The 27,372-nt window shown below is 40.9% G+C and overlaps 1 protein-coding gene and 2 long non-coding RNA genes across 9 annotated transcripts in view; 1 reads left to right on the plus strand and 2 right to left on the minus strand.

Annotated features, from left to right (window-relative positions):
- The window catches only part of PANK2 (pantothenate kinase 2), a 34,810-nt gene extending 8,108 nt beyond the window's left edge, over positions 1-26,702 (minus strand). For 3 of the 7 annotated variants that reach the window (XR_014073678.1, XM_081558841.1, XM_081558840.1), the window contains exons 1-4: positions 20,651-20,988; positions 8,070-8,422; positions 2,381-2,634; positions 1,160-1,336 (exon numbers count right to left, since the gene is read on the minus strand). Coding sequence is in view for 6 of the 7 variants with exons in the window: in XM_081558841.1 (XP_081414967.1) it covers positions 1,160-1,336; positions 2,381-2,634; positions 8,070-8,422; positions 20,651-20,927 (1,061 nt within the window). In the remaining variant the exon portion in view is untranslated. Of the gene's footprint in view, positions 1-1,159; positions 1,337-2,380; positions 2,635-8,069; positions 8,423-19,305; positions 20,989-26,378; positions 26,505-26,619 lie in introns of those variants that run through there. The other 4 variants (XM_081558843.1, XM_081558844.1, XM_081558845.1 and 1 more) reach the window with 4 other exon arrangements.
- Positions 20,569-22,732, plus strand: LOC145532887 (uncharacterized). Its single transcript, XR_014073684.1, has 2 exons — positions 20,569-21,326; positions 22,554-22,732. It is a non-coding gene; the product is annotated as an uncharacterized LOC145532887 (long non-coding RNA).
- LOC145532888 (uncharacterized) lies at positions 22,807-25,956 on the minus strand. Its single transcript, XR_014073685.1, has 2 exons — positions 25,815-25,956; positions 22,807-24,458 (listed from the first exon to the last, which is right to left on the minus strand). It is a non-coding gene; the product is annotated as an uncharacterized LOC145532888 (long non-coding RNA).
- Positions 26,703-27,372: the final 670 nt, after the last annotated feature.

A 27,372-nucleotide genomic window follows, 5' to 3' on the forward strand; every position in this document is an offset into this window, starting at 1 on the left:
ATCCGCCTGACAATGCAGAGGCCATGGGCTCCATCCCTGGTCCAGGAAGATCCCATAAGCCAAATCTTATTAAATATTAAAGATGTTTATTAAAATATTAAACTTATTATTAAATATTTAAAAATGTTGAACATCATTAGTCATCAGCAAAATACAAATCAAAATGATACATCCTTTTACACCTGTTAAGGCAGTTAAAACCCAAAAGATACAACCCAAAATAACTGCAATGTTGTATATCAATACAATGGAACATTATTCAGCAATAAAAGGAACAGAATACTGATTTATGCTACAACATGGATGAACGTTGAAAATATTATGCTAAGTCAAAGAAGCCAGTCACAAAAATCACTTGTTGTATGATGCCATATAGAGACAAAAAACAGACTCGTGTTTACCAGGAACTATGGGAAGAGGGAGGGAATGGGGAGAGAGAGCTAATGGAAACAAGGTTTCTTTCTGGGATGATGACAATATTCCAAAATTACATTACAAAGATGACTGCAAAATTCTATAAATATACTAGAAACTACTAAATTGTACACTTTAAACAGGTGACTTCATAGTATGCAAAGCTATTTAAAGAGTAAAAAACATACCGAATACTTAATATTTTATTCCCGTATTATTTTAAAATTTTTATTGGGGTATATATATATAATTGATTTACAATACTGTGTTAGTTTCAGATATACAGCAAAGTCATTCTGTTATACAAACACACATATCTACTTTTTTTATATTCTTTTCCCATATAGGACATTAGAGTATTGAGTAGAGTTCCCTGTGCTATACAGTAGGCCCTTACTAGTTGTCTATTTTATGTATAGTAGTGTGTATGTGTCAATACCAATCTTTCAATTTATCCCTCCCTCCTCCTCTTACCACCCACCCCCCCCCTTAATGGTAAAAGTTTATTTTCTACATCTGCAACTCTGTTTTGGTTTTGCAGGTAAGTTCATTTGTAGCTTTTTTTAAGATTCTGCATGTAAGAAGTATCATGTATTTGTTCTTCTCTGACTTACTTGACTCAGCATGAGAATCTCTAGGTCCATCCATGTTACTGCAAATGGCATTATTTTGTTCTTTTTTATGGCTGCTAACATTCCACAGTCCATCTTTTATTTCTTAGAGCACACATGCCCCCTTCCCTTACCTTGAAGCCACAGCCCAGCCTGGCAGTCCAAACCTCTCATAGTCCCCTCCATAAATGTCTCGCACTAGTTTATCCACTTTGGTGCTATCTCCACGTGATGCCATTTCCAGAGCTTCTTCAAATGTGGTACAACCAGTAAGAAGACAGCAAAGACCAAAAAAAGTTCCTCCTCCAAGACTGTGATTAAAAACAAACATAGTATTGAAACATTTTTCAAAGTAAGAAGAGGAAAGTAGTATTTATGAACTGAAAACCATATTCATGTATCAATCCAATCTTGCCCCATCTCCATCATGCAGATGCCACTAGTAGAAAACAAGTCTGTGAAAAGATAAAAACAAAGTGCCTAATAGACACTTGGAGGATAACATGTTCACATAAGCCAACAGTGGCAAAACACAGGGCCCACCTCCTTACGTTCCCAATGCGGGCTGGGCACCTGCTGGGTACCAGGAGCCTCAGGTACAGATCAGCCCACCAGGGTCATGGTGGCACCATTTTCCTTTCTCTCTCCAAGTGCAAGCCCCGTGTCACCCTCATCCAAGAGTCCTGTCATCCGGGGTCTTTAGCCCCCACTACCCTACTAGAACTCCTCCATGAATATGTTTTCTCTCCCAAAGTTATTCCTTTCCTTCTTTAACTCACACATGTTCGAAACATGTTTATCCCAATCTCCAGCTCCTGTTTTTCAAGTGATCATGAATCCTTAAGCCAAAAGGTTATTTATGTTCATCTGCCACCTAATCCTCCCTTTTAACTACCCTCCCCCAATTATCTTTCCACTGCTCAGTACCTCAACTTCTAGATCTCACAACATCCCCTAGCTACATATATGTATGCATACATGTAAAGTCTAGACCAGTTTCGAAGGTTAGATCTTGCCTTGCCCTCTCCTTCTAAATGCCACCTAGTGGCTTTGGTTACTTTATGGTATATACACAGCATACACTGAGGGCAGGGACCATGGGCTCAATGAGGCTGATGAAATATGTTGTAAAACTATGGCAATGAAACTTCAGGACTAGAGATTAAAGAAAAGTAGATCATGAAATCATAATTTTCAAAGAGTAACAATATTTACTTGCATAATCCCACAGAAATATACCTTTCATATAATTTTAACAAGTTCTTGAAGATGTACTGATACACAATACCGGAATATTCAGTTTTAACCCATTATGATATCAAGAATAAACAATGACCTTTATATAAAAGACCTACCTGGTACCTGTGACCCTCTTATAATTATCTTTGGAATATACTGCTAGGATGCTAACCCCAGAGCCAATGTTCACCAGCAGCAGAGGGTATGGATTTTTCAAATCAAATGGTAACTTCTGACATTTTTCAGAATCAGCAGGGTTTTCAAAGTAATAGCACTGTGACCGTCCATTGAATCCAACTGAGTCAATATATAAAATTCCTTTTATTAAGCAATCTAGTTCATCGAGTTTGCAAAGCTGAAGATCACCTATCTGTAATGAAATAAAAATATATTCAGTTTTTTTTAACAAGCCAAACAGCAATAAAAATTCCATTTAATAAGTCATCCCCTCTACATAAGACAAACCATAAAAGTGCTCATTGATGTGTATTATTTGCGCATGCTTTACAGAACAGATCAAAACAAACTGTGGAAAATTCTTAAAGAGATGGTAAATACCAGACCACCTGACCTGCCTCTTGAGAAATCTGTGTGCAGGTCAAGAAGCAATAGTTAGAACTGGACATGGAACAACAGACTGGTTCCAAATCAGGAAAGGAGCACATCAAGGCTATATATTGTCACCCTGCATATTTAACTTATATGCAGAGTACATCATGAGAAACGCTGGGCCAGATGAGGCACAAGCTGGAATTAAGATTGCTGGGAGAAATATCAATAACTTCAGTTATGCAGATGACATCACCCTTACCGCAGAAAGCGAAGAACTATAGAGCCTCTTGATGAAAGTGAAAGAGGAGAGTGAAGAAGTTGCCTTAAAGTTCAACATTCAGAAAACTAAGATCATGGCATCTGGTCCCATCACTTCATGGCAAATAGATGGGGACACAATGAAAACAGTGACAGACTTTATTTTTGGGGACTCCAAAATCACTGCAGATGGTGACTGCAGCCATGAAATTAAAAGACGCTTGCTCCTTGGAAGAAAAGTCCTGACCAACACAGACAGCTTATTAAAAAGCAGAGACATTACTTTGCCAACAAAGGTCCGTCTAGTCAAAGCCATAGTTTTTCCAGTAGTCATGTATGGATGTAAGAGCTGGACTATATAAAGAAAACTGAATGCCAAAGAATTGATGCTTTTGAACTATGGTGTAGGAAAAGACTCTTGAGAGTCCCTTCGACTGCAAGGAGACCCAATCAATCCATCCTAGAGGAAATCAGTCCTGGGTGTTCATTGGAAGCACCGATGCTGAAGCTGAAACTCCAATACTTTGGCCACCTGATGCAAAGAAGTGACTCATTTGAAAAGATCCTGATGCTGGTAAAGATTGAAGGCAGGAGGAGAAGGGGACAACAGAGAATGGGATGGTTGGATGGCATCACTGACTCAATGGACATGAGTTTGAGTAAACTCCAGGAGTTGGTGATGGACAGGGAGGCCTGGCATGCTGCAGTCCATGGACTCGCAAAGAGATGGACAGGACTGAGCAACTGAACTGAACTGAACTGAACTACAGAAAAGATCTGCTTTTGTTGTCTGGAGACGACAAATATAGGGAAGGAATGACAAGATATGATTCCTGCTCCCACAGATCCAATACAGTCTACCTATAAACCACCGCAGGAGCTGAAGAAATGTGCCAAAAATCCAAGCAGAAAACAAGATATCTGCTTATGGGGACCACAGGGCAGGAGCACAGCTAAGGTCACAGCCCCATCAGAATGCAGATTCTAAGAAATCTAAGATGCAAGGACCTAGAAACATATGGTGCGAGCAACAAGGACTGTAACATCTACCTTCCAAAGACTACCTTCAAGGTTATAGAGCAGTATTAAAGTAGGCCACAATTTCTATTAATAACAACCGGCCAAAGGACTGAAAGTGGCCAGGGTACTTCCCTGGTATCCATTGGTTAAGATTCCACCTTCCAATGCAGGGGGCCCAGGTACAATCCTTGGTCATGGCATTAAGATCTCACATTCTGCACAGTGTGGCCAAAAAACAAAGGACTGAAAGTGTCCAATAAGAAAGTAAAATATTTCACTATTTAAACTGGTGATAGCCTGCGGGGGGTGGAGGGAGTTTAGTACAATCAAAATTTTAAAGTTAAAAGTGTCATTTTCTAGTCATAAGATCACACAGTTGAGAATTCACCACTCAAATTAAGCCTTATGGAATAAAAATTCCATATACTGGAGTCCCTGTGATAGAGGCAAATAACATTAATGTTGTCTGCTTTATGATCTAAATGACTGTATATAAATAATTACTGGATGTTGTCCATAAAAAGGACAAAAGCAGCAATGAAACAACCACTAGAAAGTTAGGAACAATGTTATTTGTATTGTGGGTATATAAATAAAATAAGTCTTTCTTGGGCCATAAATACATAAATAAGTGTTATCAAGTTAATTTCATTTAAATAATTATGAAAGATGGATTAAATTATTATTCATATTATGGAACACTGTATAGTAATTAAGGATGAAGAGGATCCTTATGCACACTTTTTTGTTTGTCCTTCTCTTGGGCATGCTGTGTGGTGTGTGGGATCTTAGCCCCCCACCAGGGACAGAACTCATTCCCTGCGCAGTCAAAGTGCAGAGTCTTAACCACTGGACACCACCAGGGAAATTCCAAGAATGAAGAGGATCTTTCTTCAATTAAGATGAAGTGGGAAGAACTCCAAGACAAGTCAAAAAAATAAATAAGCTGAGAAATATTTTATAAAATATGATTCAATCTGCCTATCTTTAAAACCATGTTTAGATGCCCATGTATATGTCATACACAGTCATGCACAGAAAAACAAAAAAGATAACACAAACCTTTAACAGTGGTAACTTTGGAGAGATGATATAAACTTTCACTTTTTACCTATGAACTTCTACCCCAACCTTCAAACAAATGCTACCAGCATATCTATCTATTCAATATATGCAACAAAGATGCCTCAACTCCATAAAACTACTATTTCTGTTTACAACCAAGTTCAGGCCCGTGAGTCCTCCTCCTTTAATTCAACTCTTGTTTGATTACATTTACATTCAGTTTATTCTGATCCAGAAGAGATGGAAGTTAATAGGTAACTTCATCTTAATCCTTAATTAATCCCTAATTAATAATATTGTTACTCCTCTGATAAAACTCAAGCCCTTGAAAATGTTCATCACTGTCCTTGTTTCATCTGTTCATGCCCTCCCTGTCACAATGAATTCAATTTTGACTTCCTGACACTTAATGTCAGCATTTTCATTTCAAAGCTAAACTATTTTACACTAGTGGCCTAACTGAAATCAAAGTAGTTTTCTGCCACTGTATGCCAACTAAGACCTCTTTTAATCTTTCCTGTCCTGTTGTGCCATTATTTCTAATGAATCTCAGCCTAACTGACAGTTATATGTCTAATACACAGGTTATTTCATCAAATTACTCATAATGTAGGTGTTGCACCAACAAGAAAACTCAATACAGTATAAGGAAATCTGATTCATATTAAAAAAGAGACAGGATAAACTCCATACTACTAGAAATATTTCACTGTGGTTTATTAAGTAATCATCACTCCCAATGCACAAGCAGGATTTGTAAAGCATTTCATTTTCATACAGTTTTCAAGAACAGCACTGATGCATACAGATTAGAAACCCCAACAGCCTAGGAGGCAACTCCTAAGGTCTAAAATCTACTCAGCCTCTCTCCTTGGATTACCACACAACCTCTGGTGGTGGTTTAGTTGCTAAGTCACATCCAACTCTAGTGACCCCATGAACTGTAGCCTGCCAGGCTCCCCTGTCCATGACATTCTCCAGGCAAGAATACTGGAGTGGGTTGCCATTGCCTTCCCCAGGGGATCTTCCCCACCCAGGGATTGAATCCGGGTCTCCTGCATTGTAGGCAGATTCTTTACCAACTGAGCTATGAGGGAAGCCCTTATTCTCTGGTAACAGTCTGAATGGTTTTTGAATATGTTCCAAAGGCACCTCTACAGGTTAGAGAAATATGTAGGTTTTCTCCTTTCAGTCAGTTCAGTCACTCAGTCGTGTCTGACTCTTTGCGACCCCATGGACTGCAGCACGACAGGCTTCCCTGTCCATCATCAACTCCTGGAGCCTGCTCAAACTCATATCCATCGAGGTAGTGATGCCTATCCGTTTCAGCCTTACCTACCTATCAGTTACAATCCAGAGTCCACTACAACCTCAAAGGAAGGGGACCTCCTCTTCTGCTATCTTCCCATTAACTCAAAGGTAGAAAAGAAACCACTGAAAACCAAAAACTACGAAAAATTCAAGCAAAACCTCATTTTAAAATTCATGTCAATCCTATATTATGGTTATACTCAGTTATGGGAGAAAGAAGATAGAGGACAAAGAAAGAAGACAAAGCCACAAACACACAATGACACTCAAGCAAGGAGGTAGATGAAAAATAACATAAGCAAAGACAGAATCTCTGCAATAACATTTTCATTGGTGGCATAAAAACCATGGTCACTGAAGATATTTTAAATCTACACTGCACACTGAAGATCAAAGTCCTGGCAAATTCATTTATCATTTCTCCCATCTATTCCCATATCCACCCTCAAAAGACCTAGCCTCAAGGCCTTACACATGTTTACTGAATGAAAACAAAATCAAGTGCCCACTGGCACTCCCCCTAGTGTCCAGACTCCTGGTAACAAGCATGCAGCTCAAGATACATCAAAAGGCATTTGGGGAAAACAGAATGGTGCTTCTACAGTGGCTCAGTCAGTAAAGAATTCGCCTGAAATGCGGAAGACCTGGGTTCGATCCCTGGGTTGGGAAGATGCCCTGGAGGAGAGCATGGCAACCCACTCCAATATCCTTGACAGGAGTATCTGCAAAGACAGAGGAGCCTGGCGGGCTGCAGTCCATGGGGCTGCAAAGAGTTGGACACAACTGAGCGACTAAGCCCATACAGCAATGTCAACCATCTCTGACTAGCCCTGAGGCCTGAAAAAAAACACTGCTTTGGACCTGAGTTCCTCATATTTCTAAACAGTAAAACTGCCAAGAAACGGTTAAGGAGATTAAGAAAACTTATGTGGTAGATAAGACTGAAAACAACTTTATAACATGAAATGACATTAATTTTTAAAAATTATTTTTCAATTTAATTGTTCAAAACAATGATATTAGCTCCTCACTGGTAGTTCCTTACTCTGCTTATTACAATTTTACTGTTTTTTCATACTAAAAGAACAACAAAATGCTACACTTTTAGTGGTTCTGATTCTCAACTCATCTGAATTGGGCAAAAAGTAAACTATACAACAATCTCTAAATGGCAACTCCTATTACTGCTGCTGCTAAGTCGCTTCAGTCGTGTCCGACTCTGTGCGACCCTATAGACGGCAGCCCACCAGGCTCCCCCATCCCTGGGATTCTCCAGGCAAGAATACTGGAGTGGGCTGCCGTTTCCTTCTCCAGTGCATGAAAGGGAAAAGTGAAAGTGAAGTCGCTCAGTCGTATCCGACTCTTAGCAACCCCATGGACTGCAGCCTACCAGGCTCCTCCGTCCGTGGGATTTTCCAGGCAAGAGTACTGGAGTGGGGTGCCATTGCCTTCTCCGACTCCTATCACTATTTAATCTTAATTTGACTCAAGAAAATTCAAATTCCACTAGAGATGGAAACAATTCCACCACTTGCTATTGGTATTATTTTTAACAATCAAATTACCACAAATTGTATATAAGCTAAAAAAAATGCATACTGTGAGAAAATCCTGCTCAAATTTGTACGCTCCACCTCCAGTGGCACAAAAGACAGTGTGGAGACTCGAGAAGTTTTTATCTCTGCCCATTTGAATAAAAGCAGGCATGTCATGAGTGGGAAAGCGTATAAAGTGCAGATTGCCTTTGCGTCCACACAGAGTCAGGTCCTTCAGCTCCAGGTGCACATCCCGAATACCCGTGGACCCATAAGCCACGTTGGAGGTCAGGTACTTCCGAATGCTTTTAAGACTTTCCACTTCTTCCTCTTCTTCTTCAGCAGTAATGTCTTTGGGTTCAAAATAAACCAGCTTGACCAGGGTTCCACCAATATCCAAGCCAAACCAGGGAAAAACTAAATGGGGAAAGGAAAAAAAAAGTCAAAACAGCTTTTTTTCCCCCTGAAAACTAAATTCACACTTATTAGATTAACCACTTCATAACCTGAGGTTTCCAAGAACCATACAATATATAAACAAAAGGATCTGGGGGAGAAGAAATATGACTGTCTGATCTGGAAGCAAATCTATAAAAAAAACTACAAAGATCAAAAAGAAAAATATCCCAGTGACAGCCAACCCAACTTAGGGGCAGAGGAAATTCCGAACCCTGTGTAACATATAAGATCCAGCGGTCAACTTCTCTCAAATTCTGATGTCAATCAATCAGGGTTAAATGGCCATCAATAGAACAGGTGTTTCAAAGTTAACACCCAAATTTGTTGTTTAGTTGCTAAGTTGCATCCAACTCTTCTGCGAGCCCAGGAACTGTAGCCTGCGCCAGGCTCCTCTGTCTATGGGATTTCCCAGGCAAGAATACTGGAGAGGGCTGCTGTTTCCTTCTCCAGGGGATCTTCCTGATCTAGGAATCAAACCCACATCTCCTACGTTGGTAAGGTGGATTCTTTACCAGTGACTCAAATATCCGTCTCCAAAACTCCACCCCAAGACTCCCCTGAAGGTTCAGTGGTTAAGACTCCCGTAGTTCCAATGCAGGGGGTGCAGGCTCAAGCCCCGATCGGGGAACTAGGATCCCACATGCCATGCAGCACACCACTGCCCAAAAAATCCATCCCCCAAAAAATGGCTTAAGGAGACTGGATCAAGATAAAACTGCACTAGCTATACATGTCTTCTCCTCTCATCTTAAATCCTAGAAATGACTAAAGATAAAAGATAATTATTTTATTTCTAAAATAATTCTGAGAAACAAGAAGTGACACAATCACTAGAACTAAGCTGACAGAGGCAGTAACTGTCCAGAACCCTCAAGAGAAAAATGCTATTAAAATGGGGAGCAGCTATGAAGGTAGGGGAAGCAGAGGGATGCTCCATTCAAGGTGTCGATGGAGTAGCTGCCATGGGAAAACAGAAGCAGGCTCTGGTGCAGTTATAAGTCATATGGTGGGAAAACGCATTTGGCACAAGTGGACAGGCCAGTCACTCCCCTCCTCGGCCTCCAAGGAGGCAAATTCTTCACTGAGCACAGGCACTTGAGCTCCACAATCAGTATGGCATCCACACAGTTACTATTACTCAGAAGTGGGAAGCCCCTACATCTGGCCATATTTCCATCTCTCCCCTACAACCTATCCTGACAGGCGAGTAAACTGACAGTGCAGCCACTGACAGAATAGCATTCCTTAAACCAGAGACCATCACTTTACAAACCAGAATTACCAAAAGAGAAGTCAACACCACAAAAACAAGATGCTAACATCTTAAGAAACAGTTGCAGGAACAAAGAGGAGGCTTTAAGAGAATCATATATATCAGCCAAGGTAAAAGGAGATTTCATCCATGAAAAATAAGCTATTGTAAATCAATTATACTTCAATAAAAAATAATAAATTAATTTTAAAAATGAAGAAGCTGCCATAAAGAAAAATTAGAAATTAAGATATGATTGCCAAGTATGGTTTTGGCTGCAAGAATCTACACATGTGATAAAAGTATACAGAACTAAATACATATTCACAAAAGAGCTAAGGTAAAACTGGTTCAATCTAAATAAGGTCTGTGGTATCAATGTTAATTTCCTAGTTGGGGGTGGGGGGTTGTTGTTTTGTCACTCAGTCACGTCCAACTCCTGGCGACCTCATGGACTGCAGCATGCCAGGCTTCCCTGTCCTTCACCATGTCCCGGAGTTTGCTCAAACACATGTACATTGAGTCAGTGATGCCATCCAATCATCTCATCCTCTGTTGTCCCCTTCTCCTCCTGCCTTCAATCTTTTCCAGCATCAGGGTCTTTTCTAACGAGTCAACTCTTCGCATCAGGTGGCCAAAGTATGGAGATTCAGCATCAGTCCTTTCAATGAATATTCAAGGTTTGATTTCTTTTAGGATTGAATGGTTTAACCTCCTCGCAGTCCAAGGGACTCAAGAGTCTTCTCCAACACCACAGTTCAAAAGCATCAATTCTTTGGTGCTCAAACTTCTTTATGGTCCAACTCTCACATCCATACATGACTACTGGAAAAACCATAGCTTTGACTAGATGGGCCTTTGCCAGCAATGTCTCTGCTTTTTAATACACTTTCTAAGTTTGTCATAGCTTTTCTTCCAAGGAGCAAGCATCTTTTAAATTTCATGGCTGCTGTCACCCTCTGCAGTGGTTCTGGAGCCCAAGAAAATAAAGTCTGTCGTTATTTCCCTTGTTTCCCCATCTATTTGCCATGAAGTGAAGGAACCGGATGCCATGATCTTAGTTTTCTGAATGTTGAGTTTTAAGACAAATTTTTCACTCTTCTCTTTCACCTTCATCAAGAGGCTCTTTAGTTCCTCTTTGCTTTTTGCCGTAAGGGTGGTGTCATCTGCATATCTGAGGTTATTGATATCTCTCCCAGCAATGTTGATTCCAAGTTTATGCTTCATCCAACCCAGCATTTTGCGTGATATATGAAGCTTTCAAAACCAAAAAAGGATTCTGGGGGGTGGTAACAATACACTTAAGATAATAACAATAAATAAGAAAGTCGCTCAGTCGTGTCCAACTCTGCGACCCCACGGACTTGTATAGTCCATGGACTTCTCCAGGTCAGAATACTGGAGTGGGTAGCCTTTCCCTTCTCCAGAGGATATTCCCAACCCAGGGATCAAACCCAGGTCTCCCGCATTGCAGGCGGATTCTTTACCAGCTGAGCTACAAGTAACTCTCAAAAACAGGGTAAGTGGGGATATCCCTGGTGGTTCAGTGGCTAAGACTCCAGGCTCCCAATGCAGGGGGCCCAGGTTTGATCCCCGGTCCTATGTGGGAACTAGATCCCACACACCACAACTAAGAGTTTTCAAGTGGCAACTAAATATCCCGGCATGCCGCAACTAAGACCCAACACAGCCAAATAAATACTTATTTAAAAAAAATAAAAGGCTGAGGGAAAGAAACTCTCCACAAATACATGAGTCCATTTATATCAAACTCTAGAAAATGCAAACTAAACATTTCTGCATCTGACAGAAAGCCGATCACTGGCTTAGGGAGGGAGAGAGGGAAGGACTGTACGGGGGTAGGAGAAAACTCTCTGTGATAACCCAAATCTTAATTGTTGGGGGCAAGAGGGGAGCTTCATGGCTGTATATATCTATCAAAATGCATGGAACTGTACACTTCGAGTAAATATAATTTACTATATGTAAATTATATTCAATAAAGACACTTTTATAATAGAAAAATGAAAACATTTATTTCCAAAATAAAGTTCAACGGCTACATTTAATAACAAAAGATGCAGAAAAAAACAAATGGGAAACAAAACTAAGAAATTCTCCCAAAATGCCTCTTGAGTATGAAAAAAAGATAAGATATATAAAACACAAAACCAGAAAGTCCAACATCTATGTTTTAGGAGTTCTAGAAATTTTCTGGGGGGAATAAGGGAAGATTTACAGTGACATCTTATTGAAATTACAGGAAATCCTAAAAACTCCCAAAGGAAAAAAGTGAATTCCTACAAAGATACATCGATCACATAAAGGTGAAATCAGACTTCACATCAGTAACACAGACACTAGATGACAACAGAGCACTAGCAAAGTTATAAGGAAAATAATCTGAAACTCATATTCAGTCAAATCAGCTTTCAAATGGGAGTGCAAGAGAAGGACAATTCCACGCATGGAAGAGCTCAACATTTACTATTCAAAGACCTTCTCTGAAACAGTTAGTAGATACACTCCAATATAATATTTTAAATCACCCAAGATGATATGAGTTATAAGGAACAATGATAAGCACAGGAAGCAATATATGCTGACTTTTAGGAAAATAAGCAATAAGGAACTAAAATACTTACACGATTTCAACATAGGAAGTCGAAGAGGGAAGAGAAAGGAGAGGGAAGTCAAAGCAAGCAGCAGCTCTGCCTTGTGGGGGAACAGAAGATATAGATTCTGATTATTTCTAAACAAGAATAAAGAAGTGATGGTGTAAATGTATTAAAAATTTACAGGCAACTCCAGAAGAGAAAATGAACATATGACCTTCAAACAACTAGGGGGAAAAAAATCAGTTCAAAAACAAAGAGAATTCAACTATATGCTTATATAAAAAGAGACATCTAAAATAAGATAATACAAATCGATTGAAGGTAAATAAACAGTACAACACTCACGTTGGAGTCCCATAAGGAGGAGCTGGATGCTTTAAGATGAAAATGACATTCAGTCAAAAATGAGTAAAGCAAAATCTTAAGCACCTCACTGGAGACTGATAGGGCAGCTGACTTACATTTAGGAAACATGATACAGTAAAAGTCAAACCTTATGTTTCAAGACCAACATTGCATTTATCAAGGGCTCACAATATAAGGGGTGCCCCTCCGAACAGTGGTCTACCATCCCTGAACTCACTTGCCATTATATATTCACTGACTAAAGCAGTAAGCAGAGTTATTGGCACCATGCTTTGTCACATTTATACAGCTAAATTCGGATAAGCAAAACAAATGCCTGGACAGTGTTACTCCACTCTATCAAGCAAATATTAACAGAAAGCAAATACAATACTAGCAGTCTACAAAGCATTCAAACAAACAAACAGCATTATTAGGGGACAAAAAGAAATTATGTCATGTGCATATAAAAGTATAATTGATACGACCCTGACATATGCTTCAAAAAATATTAAAAACAAGAAATTATCAAATCTACAAATCAGCAGATCTAAAATTCCAAATAACAAAACCACACTCACTTTCCACAATACCTCAAAATAAGAAACTAAAGGGACTTCCCTGGTGGTCCAGTAGTTAAGAATTCACCTTGCAACGCATGGATGAGGGTTCCATCCCTGGTTGGGGAACAAAGATTCCACATGCCACAGAGCAATTAAGCCCACATGCCACAATGAACACCCGATACAGCCAAATAAATAAATATTTTCTTAAAAGGAAATGAATCCAACAGACACAAAGAAATAAGTCTATCTACTTGGAAATCTTCAAACTCACTTCTATTAATTCTGAGATTGAAGATGAAATCAAAACGTGTCTTTAAATGCATGACAATGAGAACACTATGTATCAAAAAGAATAGGCTATCTACCCAAGGTGGAACTCAAATGGAAACTTCTAGCCTTAAATATCAAATGTATTCAAAATACGGAAGTCTAAATAAAAGAGAATGTCACATACAATTTGAAATGCTAGAAAAATAAAACAGACCCAAAATAAGCAGAAGAAAGTTATTAAAGATGAAAGCAAGAAGTAAATGTAATTAGAAAAACATCATTGTGAACAAAGCCACAACAGAGCTCATCAGTAAAATCAAGCTTTGAAAAAGCCATTAAAACAAACAAATTTCTGGTAAGTATATCCAAGAAAAAGAAGATATAGCTTTTCTTTGGACCAAAACAAAAAAAAAAAAGTCAAGGAAGATGAATGTACATTACCAGAAATTGTACAAATAAGCCAATTTACAACTATGTAGCAGTGAATTTAAAATGTACCATAAACAGGATTAGCAAGAAAAAAAGTACAAAGAGACTCAAAATGAAGTAGAAAACTTCTGGGGCACACACACACACACAAAAAAATCTAGAAAGATTCTCAAGTCATTCTAACCTCATCAAAACTAGAAAAGAAGTGTCCCACAACATAAATGCAAAAACATTTAAGTGTTAAACAACAGAATCCAGTTGTGCAGTAAGAGTAATACACCATGGCCAACAGGGATTCTTCTCTGGAAGGCAAGGACGGTTTTCACAATTAAAATTCCATTTAAGGAGGCTTGCATTAGTGCATTAGTACATTGAAGGAGAAAAACCATGATTATCTCGATAGACTCCATAAAAAAAAATTAAGATAAATCAATTAAGCCAACAGAATTAAAAATTTTTAGCAACTGGACACACCAAAAAAATACACATTATCAATACCTTTTCCTATACAAGCAAAATCCAGCAAGAAAACAATATGAAAAAAAGGTCATGCATAACAAAAACCATAAAATATTTAGAAATAAATACTAAAATATGTATGACTATTATTAAAATGGTATACTGAAAGACATAATAATGGGAAGATATATCATGTTCCAGGAAGGAAAACTTAAATACTATTAAACACCAATTCTCCCCCAAATTAATCTAACAATGTCAATGCAATTCTAAAGAGAACACTGCGGCTGACTCCCCAGCAGCCATTCACCTCAGTTGCAGGGAGTCATGATTTTTTCTTTTTTTAAATACCCACAGAAACGCCATTCTCAGTGATGAGGGACTAACTGAACCTTTCACTGCGTAAGTCATGGAGTGTGGCCCTGACTGGAAGAATAAAAAGTTTCTCCAATCATGAAAACAACAATGTTAGGTATGACTGAAGTAAGGAGATTCAATTCCTATTTTCCTACTAAAAGCACCATTCTTTAAGCATCAGCTTTAAGATGATGCCAACCTTGTGGATAGCAAAGACACAGCACTCTACTAACAAATGTATCTCATCAACAGCACTGGAATCTGAAGTTTTGGACCTATCTAACACCAAAGGAAGATTGCAAGGCTTAAAACAAATTGAGCCTTATTCCCCTTTTTTTTAGATTAAAAAGTTGAAACATTAGTTTACAGCTATTATGTTTTAAATGATCATCTATTAATAGCCAAGCACTTCACTGCATGAACTTATTTAATGTTTACAATAACCATGCAAGGTAATCAACCCACTTTACAGTTAAGAAAATGAAGTGCAAAGGAAGGAGCCCAGGGTCACAGTCAAGAAAAGGAAAAGGTGGGACTCAAGCCCAGATTTCTTAAATCCTTTAACAACTATCTTTTAACCAGTATCTATACAAACCTAAGAGCACAAATCACATATTTTGGGGTAATTTTTTTTAAGTAAAAAGTAGTCTAAAAAAATACACATACCTTAGGAAAAGAGGACCAACAATATATAAGAAAAAGTCTTAGGCTGAAAGAGTAAATAGCTCAGTTCATATCCTTATTATAGAGTTCACTGGTTTCTGGATTTTCCAATATACTACTAATCAAATCATTTACATACCCATAAGAACTGAAAGACAATGAAAGACATGGGAGATCCATTACAAGCATGCTCTCTGATAATCTCTCAGGCCATACTTTCCGTTATTTCTAAACATTCAGCCTGTCAAAGGGGATTTAGATTCTTCTCAATGACTGTGAGATTGCCACATATACTATAACATAACTGGAATAAGCCTCCCAATTCTCATTCAAAAATTATGTATTTCTAGCAAGACATGGGAAAAGTAGCTTTTGCTATGCCATCACACTCCTCATCTCTTTAATGAAGGCCTATTTCATCACTTTCAATTTTCACAGATATTTGAGTCTGTTTTCAGCCTTCGGCATATTTTCTGATATATTTTCTCCAAGAAATTCTGTCTAGACAATGTGCACTTGACTTAGGATACTTTCCTAGAAAGAATTTAAACTTTCTCTCACAAATCTATGTAAAATCATCATTAGCACTCTGATAATAGGTCCCAACAACTGAAATGCTTTCCAATGAGAAATATATGATTTATAAAAGTGTGCTCAATTTTTCAACATTATGAACTACATCTTTACCAGACCACACATAGTTAAGACACTGCAAACCCAAACCCCTAGGCTGGTCTAAGCAGCAAGCTTTGGCCTCAGATTAAAAGATAGACCTCAAAAATATTCCCAAAATAGTTTAACTCAAGGACCAGATACTTATAAAATACTATCTACTATAAAACCAGCAGACTCAATAAACTTACATTCAAGAAGTATAAATAACAAAACCTAATAGCCAACTAAAAACTGCAAGATAGCTTTCACTTTTAGAAAGTAAACTTTAAGCCATTATAAAGGACTTTCACATCTACGTCTACCTTGCTGACAAAAACTGAGAAAGAACATTAACCGAGAAAGAAGTGTTTAAAGATAGAGTTTTGAACTTCATACCCCAAGTTATGAACCTGAAAAGAGCTCACAAGGTTATAAATTTAAGCCCAAAGAACCTCAATACTTTTTTTTAATGTATTTATTGTTGGCTGCGCTGGGTCTTCCTTGCTGCTTGGGGGCTTTCTCTAGTTGCGGCAAGTGGGGACTACTTTGTAGCTGCAGCGTGCCTGCTTCTCATTGTGGTGGCATCTCCTGGTGTGGCGCACAGACTCTAGGGCACACAGGTTTAGGTGCCCTGCAACATGTGCAATCTTTCCAGAACCAGCGATCAAACCCCTGTTCTCTGCACTGGCAGGGAGATTCTTAAAGCACTACATCAGCAGGGAAATCCCTCAATGCTCTTTTAAGTGACCAGTCAAGGAACTTCCCTGGTGGTCCAGTGGTTAAGAATCCATCTTGCAATGCAAGGGACACAGGTTCTATCCCTGGTGGGGGAACTAAGATCCCACACCCCACGGAGCAACTGAGCCAGAGTGCAGCAACTACCGAGCCCATGCCACAACTAAACAGTTCATGTGCCGCAAGGGAAGATCCTCGTGCCTCAACTAAGACCAGATGCAGCCAAATTACTCAATTTTTTTTTTTTAAAAAAAAGCATCCTCTCCTATTCTGCCCCTCAAAAATGCGCTACAAAGAAATAGAAATCTAACTTTTTTCCTGAGCTCCTGGTGGTGGCCCTTTCTAATTCCCTAACTGAAGATGAAACACCGCACCTGATAAGAGGCAGCCTCACTGGGCCCAAGCACCAGTTTCATTCTGACAACAGTGATGCTCCCCCAAATATCAATGAAAAGCTAACTATTTTCTAGATTAGTACTATCAAGGTACAAACAAAAGCTTTATTTTCTAGACTAATGGAGGTTAAGGACATTCAATGATTGGTATGAGTTCAAAACCAGCACATCACGAAGCTTTCCCTGGAGTGCTTAAACATGCTCAGGAGTCACCTTCCAAGATCCAGCTCATCCCCCCACACTGCCATAAAGCACTGTGATCCCCAAGTTCCACACACCTCCTGAACATCTGCTGTACATCTGGGGCTGCAGATTAAAATGTATGTGTTCCTGTTACATTTGTCAAAATCGTAATTTTACCGTATGTAATTATGCCTCAATAAAATTTTTTAAATTGGAGCTTCCCTGGTGGCTCAGTGGTAGAGAATCCACCTATCAATGCAAGAGACATGGTTTGAACCCTGACCCAGGAAGATCCCATATGCCTTGGAGCAACTAAAGTCTGTGTGCCAAAACTACTGAGCCTGTGCTCTATAGAGCACAGGAGCCAAAACTACTGAAGCCTGGGCGCCCTAATGTCCCTGCTTCTCAACAAGAGAAACCATGGCAGTAAGAAACCTGCCACCACAACGAGACAGTAGCCCCTTCCTGCTATAACTAGAGAAAACCCCGTGCAAAAATGAAGACCCAGCACAATCAAAATAAATAAACTTAAAAAAATAAAATTTAAAAAATTAAAAGATGTTTTTGGATCTCTCTGCAGATCAGAATTTTTGTTTTTTAGCTTCTGAGTGATTCCACCACTACTCTGGATTATGTCGCCTTTCCAAGATGGGGAAAGTCCAAGAAGCATCAGGTCTGACGTCAGACACCTACAACTAAAATCAAAACACAGCTCCCTTACTAACTCTCTATATGGCCTTGGACAAAGGGACAATTTAACTGAGCCTGTTTCCTCATTTGGAAACTGGAGATCACAAATACCCATCTCAGAGAATAACTGCAAGACTCAAAAGAAATATTTATAAAGTATCTGGCATAGTGTTTAATATAAACACCTAAGTATTATGTTACTATCATTAGCATCTTTGTTGCCATCATTTGAAACCAATCTTTATATTTCTCTCAGACCTATGAAACATACTTCAGCTAATCTAAAATGTTCAAAGAACTTCTTAGACATACACACATCTAGCCATATCTCTAATGACTACGATGTGTGGTGTTAAGTCTGAGATGGAGACAGATTTGGGAATCACACTGCTCTAGGGAACATGTGTGGGAGAACATGACTATAATCAGGGCTCATAATTCCTAAGATAAACCAAACAGCTCTTTCTAGTTTCTAATAACAAATAGTCTCCTATAGCTTTAGATAAGCAGAACAATAACATCAGAATGAGATTTCCAAACAAAAGAAAGGTAGCAACCACCCCATACTTAATTCCCCTAATAAAAAATACAAAGATTTCATTTTTATTGAATTCTCTCAAAGTTAACACCCAAGTATAACTCTTGAAGGGATCAGCAGTCAATACAGCTAACAGGTGTGAAGTTAGGTGAAAGTCGCTCAGTCGTGTCCTGGCAGGAATACTGGAGTGGATTGCCATTCCCTTCTGCAGGGCATCTTCCCGATCCATGGATCAAACCTGCGTCTCCCGTGTCTCCTGCACTGGCAGGCAGGTTCTTTACCACTAAGCCAGCTGGGAAAGCTCTTAATGAACTCATTAGTCCTTATAAAAGTCATGAAAAGCCATCTCTCGGATAACGAGACCTAAAGAAATAGACAAGGTATTGTTTTTCCTTCCATTTGTTCTTTCTGTACTGTCCAGTGGTACACCTGTTAGCGGGCTTCCCTAGTGGCTCAGCTGGTAAAGAATCCGCCTGCAATGCAGGAGACCTGGGTTTGATCCCTGGGTTGGGAAGATCCCCTGGAGAAGGGAAGGCTACCCACTCCAGTATTCTGGCCTAGAGAATTCCATGGACTGTATAGTCCATGGGGTCGCAAAGAGTTTATCAAAGCTTTCAGAAGAGTACATGAAAAAAATTTTTAAAGAGTGCCTGACTTGTGGCAAACACCCCAAATTACAATACTTACTTAGAATCTTTGTAGTCAATGGTCACAAAGAGCTGGCTGCCTGGCTGCAATTATTTGCTGAATCTCTGGAATTGAGGCAGTTCCAAACCATGAAGGAGTTTTGCATCACTTAAAACTCGGGTGCTTCTCAACACCAAGCTCTAAAAACGGCATAGGCTGAGAGAGGATAATCTCTTTTCCAACTTTCTTTCAAGAACACAGGGAAAGACACAAGAACTGAAAACTCTCAAACTGTTCATAGCCAACTAGCGCTGCATTTAATTTTTAATCATCCAAATCATAGAAGAGTAAAGCAAATGGGTTGTTGAGCTGAGATACTATTCAATAAAGACTGAGGTACTATCCAATAAAGACCTCACTCACACTCATACTGCCACTTTCTTATTCTCAAATTCTGCATTTAAAACAAGTTGATTTCCTGAAATAGGAATCTGGCAACAAGCGACAAAAACAGTATAACCATATGGATTAGTAAACTGTTATTATATCCGAAAGTTCATATTAGACTATCAAGACAGTGGATATTTTCAAGAGTTGCAATGGCTGCTTGATAGAGGACTTGAACTGAAGACCCCTAAAGAGAAATATACATATACGTGTGTGTATATATATATATATATCTGGACTAGATCACAAAGCAGAAAAAGAACCGTTTTAATAAAACGGGGAAACCGATTCTTTGAGAAAGGCATGTGCAGTCACCAAGACGATATTCAGGAAGATGTCTTTTTCCCTCAAAAGAAAAATTCTTTAAAAGCCCAGAATGCTACAGTACTGAATTGTGAGCATCGGCAATGAGATGGAAAGAAAATAGAGACGATATCTGGATGAGAGATGACCAGAATTCTCATGGGAAGAAAAGCAGCCAAAGCTTAGCGCACAGATCACGGAATCCAGTTTTAGGCTTGCAGCAACTCAACCATCTCCCTTGAGCCCAAAATCTCCAGATAAAAAGGATGTAACGTCTTCGAGAGACATTGGTGATTCAAACGACTCGGGGGGAAAGGGAGGTGGTGAAAGAGAGTCAAAAAGAGGCCTTCTCGAGGAAAATCATGCGACTCTCGGACAAAGAATGCACAAGGAGCCAAGAACCGGACAAAAGGTCCTGAGAACAGACGCTCCACTCGGACAACTGAGAAGCAGAAGAGCAAACCACTGCACAAAAGGGGCGGACGGGGCCGAACCCGAAGCCCGCGTGTTCCGAGGACCTGAGGCCTCCAGCCTCAAGCACCAACTGGGACCACCGTGCGGGGGCACTGTCTCCGCGCCGGCGCGCGCGGGAAAAACGGCGGCCTGGGCGGAAGGGGGCAGGGCGAGGCGCGAAGGCGCCCCGCCGGGCACTTACGCGGCCTCTTCTTCTTGAGGCTTTCGACGCGCTGACGGGAGGCCGAGATAGCGCCGCTGTAGGAGCCGGGCCGATCCCGCCTTACGCCCTCCGCCGAAGGCGAGGCCGAAGCCGAGGCCCCGACGGCAGGAGCTGACGCGCTGTTCGCACGGCGCCGCAATGGCTCCCGCCGCCGCCCATCAGAGCCCCCGGGCACCGGCTCCCGGGCCGACGAGGCAGAGGTGGCGGCGGCCCTGCCGTGGCGCTCCATGGGCGCGGCAAGCCAGCCGGCTCCCATCCGCAGCAGCCACCGCTGCCGCCCGAGCCAGCCCCCCAGCGCCGGTCCCCTCTTCGCCTCCTCCGCGGCAAGCCAGTCGGAGCAAAAGAGCACCTTCGGCAGGCCGCCTCTTCCGTTGCGCCAACGCGCAGCAAGCCAATCCAAGCTGGCTGGGGGCGGCCCGACGGCCTCCTGTCCAATCGGCTCTCTGACTCGAGGCGCATCGACCGCGCCTCCGTCCAATGAAAAGCTCCCAGGACGGGGCGGAGCAGAGGACGGCGGGGGTGGGGATCCTGGCTGAGCGGAGGTGGAGAGCGGTGTTGCCGAGCAGAGAGTGATGGCGCCGCCGCCCAATGAACAAGTGGGTGGAGGGGCCTGCACCTTCTTCCAGCCGCTTCACTCTCCTGCGCTAGTGCACAGGTCGGCGCTCCGGTCCCCGGAACTCTCCCGGGAGCCGCCTCGCGCCCCCAAGCCCCACCCCGCTGCTGCGTCTCGTCGTCTCGGCTTGCCCCTGCCCTAAGCCCAGCAGCATCCCGCAGGGTCTGGTCGCAGGTGTTGGCGAACAGAAGGGCTTGAACCACGCCTGAACTTAGCTTTTGTCCTGATTCTACCGCTGCAGTCTAGATCACCAGTCCCCCGCGCTCTGTTTAACCGCCACCCCCTCCCCTAGCACTCCCACTGGCGGGTTTGGGTAAAGAGCCCTCCATTCCTCCTGCGTTAGAGACTGTTCCCAGTACCAGAAGGAATGAAAGGACTGGGGTTGGTATCCATGGCAACTGGAAGAAAGAGGAGGGTTATAAACCCTTCACCACCCTCCAATAGTGAAGGAGGGAGGGTGTGGGAGCCAGAAAGTAGGGTTGGCTTTTGTATGGAATCTGGACCCTTTTTCTCTGTGGTGTGCCCTGGGAGACGTAGAAAGGTTTTGGTGGTCGCCTCGGGGCCTGGGTTGTTGGGGATTTTGTTTAGTTGTTTTTTTTGTTTTTTGAATCATCACCTTTTGGGGGGCGAGGACATGGTCACCTCCAGCGCTGAGATACTGAAGGTCCATCCAAGCAGCTCTTCTCCCATAGGTTGCCCACGCCTGGAATGATCCACAACGCTGTTCCCCCTAGGCACTCCGTCAAGTTTAGTGGGATCTGGCTCACTAATTATAAGTGCTTCCCCTCAGAGACTGTAATGCCCCTTATGTTCATCTTTCCTGTTAAGACAGCTAGTGGCAGGTTGAACAAGAAGGATGAGCTTTTCTCTTGCTTGTTGAATAGAATTACCGTGTTCACCCAAAACTAGCTCCCCTCACTGTAGGAATAACTCTGGAAATCCAATTTCCTAGCTCTGGAAATTCTGTCTCCTGCAGGAAGCCACACCATAGGGATCCTACAAGAACCAAGAAAACCTATAGCTACTCTTCTAAATCTCGGTGCCCAGCAATGCATATATTTCTGCCTCCCCCAACAAAAAATAATATGATGGTTTTCCTTGACTTGAGGGACTTTCCATCAAGTCTCTGAGCTCCCGTAGATCATTCTGAAATATCAAGAATCATCATCACCTGAGACTGCCAAGACAAACCCAACATAAAAACAACACTTGAAATATGTGTACCTTTTCTTTTTTTACATGTCTTTACATGTTACTTAATCCTCCTAGGAACATTTGGATGATGAGGCAACTTATCCAGAGGCATACAGCTTGAAAAATGACAGTCTGGATTCCTGAGACATTCAACTACTCTCTGCCTTATGATAACCAAAAGGCACAGATTCAGTGACATTCCAATAAATTACTGCAAGGCTTTTTCTTGTCTTAAATATATACACACAGCTTCACTCACTAGTGTGGACTTGCAGTCTGTGGCTATCATTAAAGTTTATCCAAAATAAAAGATGGAGCAGACACAAACGACAATTAGGCAAGGTGTTTATAATCCTAAGTAAAAAATGTAAATAAATTGGGAGAAAGAAATCGTACATGAAAGAATACATACTATATGTCTCCACTTACGTGAAGTTCAACATTGATAAAAAATGTTAGGGACTTCCCTGGTGGTCCAGTGGTTGGGACTCCATGCTTCCACTGCAGGGGACTCAGGGTTGTCCCTGGTGAGGGAACCAAGATCCTGCAAGCTGTGTGGCACAACCAGGAAAAGTAAAAAATGATCAAAAATCCCCAAACAACAAATGCTGGAGAGGATGTGGAAAGAAGGGAACCCTCCTGCCACTGTTGGTGGAAATGTAAATTGGTACAGCCACTATGGAGAACAGTATTCAGTTCAGTCGCTCAGTCGTGTCCGACTCTTTGCGACCCCATGAACTGCAGCACGCCAGGCCTCCCTGTCCATGGCCAACTCCTGGAGTCCACCCAAACCCATGTCCATTGAGTCCGTGATGCCATCCAACCATCTAATCCTCTGTCATCCCCTTCTCCTCCTGCCCTCAATCTTTCCCAGCATCAGGGTCTTTTCAAGTAAGTCAGCTCTTCGCATCAGGTGGCCAAAGTATTGGAGTTTCAGCTTCAACATCAGTCCTTCCAATGAACACCCAAGACTGATCTCCTTTAGGATGGACTGGTTGGATCTCCTTGCAGTCCAAGGGACTCTCAAGAGTCTTCTCCAACACCACAGTTCAAAAGCATCAATTCTTCAGCACTCAGCTTTCTTTGTAGTCCAACTCTCACATCCATACAAGACCACTGGAAAAACCATAGCCTTGACTAGACAGACCTTTGTTGACAAAGTAATGTCTCTGCTTTTTAATATGCTGTCTAGGTTGGTCATAACTTTCCTTCAAAGGAGTAAGTGTCTTTTAATTTCATGGCTGCAATCACCATCTGCAGTGATTTTGGAGCCCAGAAAAATAAAGTCAGCCACTGTTTCCCCATCTATTTGCCATGAAGTGATGGGACCAGATGCCATGATCTTAGTTTTCTGAATGTTGAGCTTTAAGCCAACTTTTTCACTCTTTTCTTTCACTTTCATCAAGAGACTCTTTAGTTCTTCACTTTCTGCCATAAGGGAGGTGTCATCTGCATATCTGAGGTTATTGATATTTCTCCCAGCAATCTTGATTCCAGCTTGTGCTTCACCCAGCCCAGCGTTTCTCATGATGTACTCTGCATATAAGTTAAATAAGCAGGGTGACAATATACAGCCTTGATGTACTCCTTTTCCTATTTGGAACCAGTCTGTTGTTCCATGCCCAGTTCTAACTGTTGCTTCCTGACCTGCATACAGGTTTCTCAAGAGGCAGGTGAGGTGGGCTGGTATTCCCATCTCTTTCAAAATTTTCCAGTTTCTTGTGATTCACACAGTCAAACTTATATTGAAAAAAGTAGGGAAAACCACTAGACTATTCAGGTATGACCTAAATCAAATCCCTTATGACTATACAGTGGAAGTGAGAAATAGATTTAAGAGACTAGATCTGATAGACAGAGTGCCTGATGAACTACGGATGGAGGTTCGTGAAATTGTACAGGAGACAGGAATCAAGACCATCCCCAAGAAAAAGAAATGCAAAAATGCAAAATGGCTGTCTGAGGAGGCCTTACAAATAGCTGTGAAAAGAAGAGACGTGAAAAGTAAAGGAGAAAAGGAAAAATATACCCATTTGAATGCAGAGTTCCAAAGAATAGCAAGGAGAACAGTATGGAGGTTCCTTAAAAAACAGCCACCATATGACCCTAGAACCCCACTCCCAGGCATATATCCAGAGAAAAACATGGCCTGAAAAGATACACGCACTGCCGTGTTCACTGCATCACTGTTTACAATGGCCAAGACATGGAAACAACCTAAACATCCATCGACAGAGAAATGGATAAAGATGTGGTATATATATAAGATGGAATAATACTAAGCCATTAAAAAGAATGAAATACTGCCATTTACAGCAACATGGATGGACCTAGAGAGTGTCATAGTGAGTGAAGTAAGTCAGAGAAGGAGAAATAGCATATGACACCCCTTGTATGTGGAATCTAAAAAGAAATGATAACAAGAGAACTTACTTACAAAACAGAAAGAGACTCACAGACTTAGAAATGAACTCAAGGTTCCTGGCAGAGGAAGGGGTAGTTAAGGACTTTGGGAAGGTCACGTACACACTGCTATATTTAAAATGGATAACTAACAAAAACCTATTGTATAACACATGGAACTCTGCTCAGTGTTATGTGCCAGCCTGGATGGGAGGGGGTTTGGGGGAGAATGGATACATGTATATGTATAGCTGAGTCCCTTCACTGTTCACCTGAAACTATCACAACATTGTTAATTGGCTATACCCCAATACAAAATGCTTTTGGTGTTAAAAAATAATAAAAATAAAATAAATAAATAAATGATTTAGAAGGAAGAATACTTGTTACTTTGAGGGGCGAGAAAAGAGTGGTAGGTAGAAGATACCAGATAGGCTTCTAAAAGGCTGGTAATGTTTGATTTCTTTGGTCTGGATGGTGGTTACATGAGTGTGTCCACTTTGTAACATTTCATCAAGATGTTCACTTTTTCTGTATGTGTATTATATCTAAGTAAAACATTTTTAAAAAATTGAAGATTTGACTTGGAGCAAAGTAAATCCATGATTAAGCTTTGGGGGTTTTTTGTTTGTTTTTTTGCAAAAAAAAAAAATGAAAGTAGCAAGTAAGAGGTTTTCTTTCTCTGTGATTATTAGTTTATTTTATAGGGAGAGCATTATTAAGTTCTTTATCACTTCTCTCAGTTATTAAGTTCTTTATCATTTCTCTCAATTATTTATCCTTGGGGAGAAGTGAACATTGTGATGTACACACCGGAATAAGAAGCACAGGGGTCATGGTAAGCATAGTGCTTCAGAAGAACTAGTCAGATTCTAAAGTAATGACTTGCAAATTTAGAGCCATTTCAGCAAAAAAACGTCATTTGAAACATACTTCAACCACATTGGTGGTTTAGTCATTAAGCGATGTCCAACTCTTGCAACCCCATAGACTGTAGCCCACCAGGCTCCTCTGTCCATGGGATTCTCCAGGCAAGAATACTGGAGACTGGAGTGGGTTGCCATTTCCTTCTCCAGGGTATCTTCACAACCCAGGGATTGAACCTGGGTCTTCTGCATTGCAGGCAGATTCTTTCCATTGAGCTGTGAAGAAAGCCCAATACATGAGTAATTCACTCAGTTATAGTACAGAGAAATGAAGAAAAATCAAGAGACTATATATATATATGTATATATACACATATATATACATATATATATATACACACACACATATATATATACACACACACATATATATATATACACACACACACGTGGGAATTTGATTATTAGGTAAAATAACCCCAAATTTAGTAGCTTAAAATAGTAATACATATTATCACACTTTTTGTGGGTCAAGAATTCAGGAATGACTTGGCTGCGTGGTTCTGGCTTAGGCTCTTTCATTTGAGGGCATAATAGGCTTCAGTATCCACTTTCAACATGACTTACTCACCAAACTGACTGTTGGCAGGAGGCTTCAGCTCCCACAACATGGGAGCTCTCCATAGGATTGTCTGAGTGTCCTCACAACATGGCAGCTAGCTTCTAGAGCTAGTGATCCAAGAGAAAACAAGGTAGAAGTTGCATTATCTTAAGATCTAGCCTGTGAAGTCATATTCTGTCATTTCTACAATATTCTACATATTACACAGACCAGCCCAACATGAGTTGGTAATACACAAGTATGAGAATACCAGGAGAGAAAGAATCACTGGAAACAATCTTGGAGCCCGCAGTGTGCCTTCTGGTTCCTAATGAGTTCCACTGAGTTTTCTTGCAACTAAAGTAAAGCATCACTGGAAAGTAAAAAGGAAATTATGATCACAAGCATGTCAAGCCACAAGTTCTTTCTCCTTTCATTGGACTCCATTAGTGCCAAGGAAATAAAAAATGTAGATCAGGCCTCTTTCAAGCACAAGAACTTTTTTCAGAGTATAATAGTGTAGAGAGTTTGGGAAAACCTTGCCTACAGTCTTTCCTAAAGGACAAAGATATATAGAACATGAAGTTCTTAAGCTCCTAGACATTCTTCCAAGGTCTGACCCCTGGCCCAGAATCTACTATTTTGAGGAGGGATAGAGATCCTAGATATGGAAGATTCTATCCCTTCCCAGGTGTTGAAAGGACTGAAATTTTCTCCTAGTGTGCAAGCTCAAAGCCTATCTTATCTTTGACTGAATGTCTCTGATGTGAATTGGCTTCCCAGCCGCCGTAAAGAATCCACCTACCAACACAGGAGACACAAGAGACACGGGTTCAATCCCTAGGTCGGAAAGATCCCCTGGAACAGAAGATGGCAACCCATTCCAGAATTCTTGCCCAGAAAATCCCATGGACAGAGGAGCCTGGTGGCCTACAGTCCATGGGGGTCACAGAGTCGGATGCAATCTAGCAACTGAGCACACACACACACTAGATAAACACTAACAGTTTAGCACTTAATAGTT

Source organism: Giraffa tippelskirchi, chromosome 13 (genome assembly GCF_054371585.1).
Source record: "Giraffa tippelskirchi isolate mGirTip1 chromosome 13, T2T-mGirTip1v1.2.pri, whole genome shotgun sequence".
Classification (NCBI taxonomy): Eukaryota; Metazoa; Chordata; class Mammalia; order Artiodactyla; family Giraffidae; genus Giraffa; species Giraffa tippelskirchi.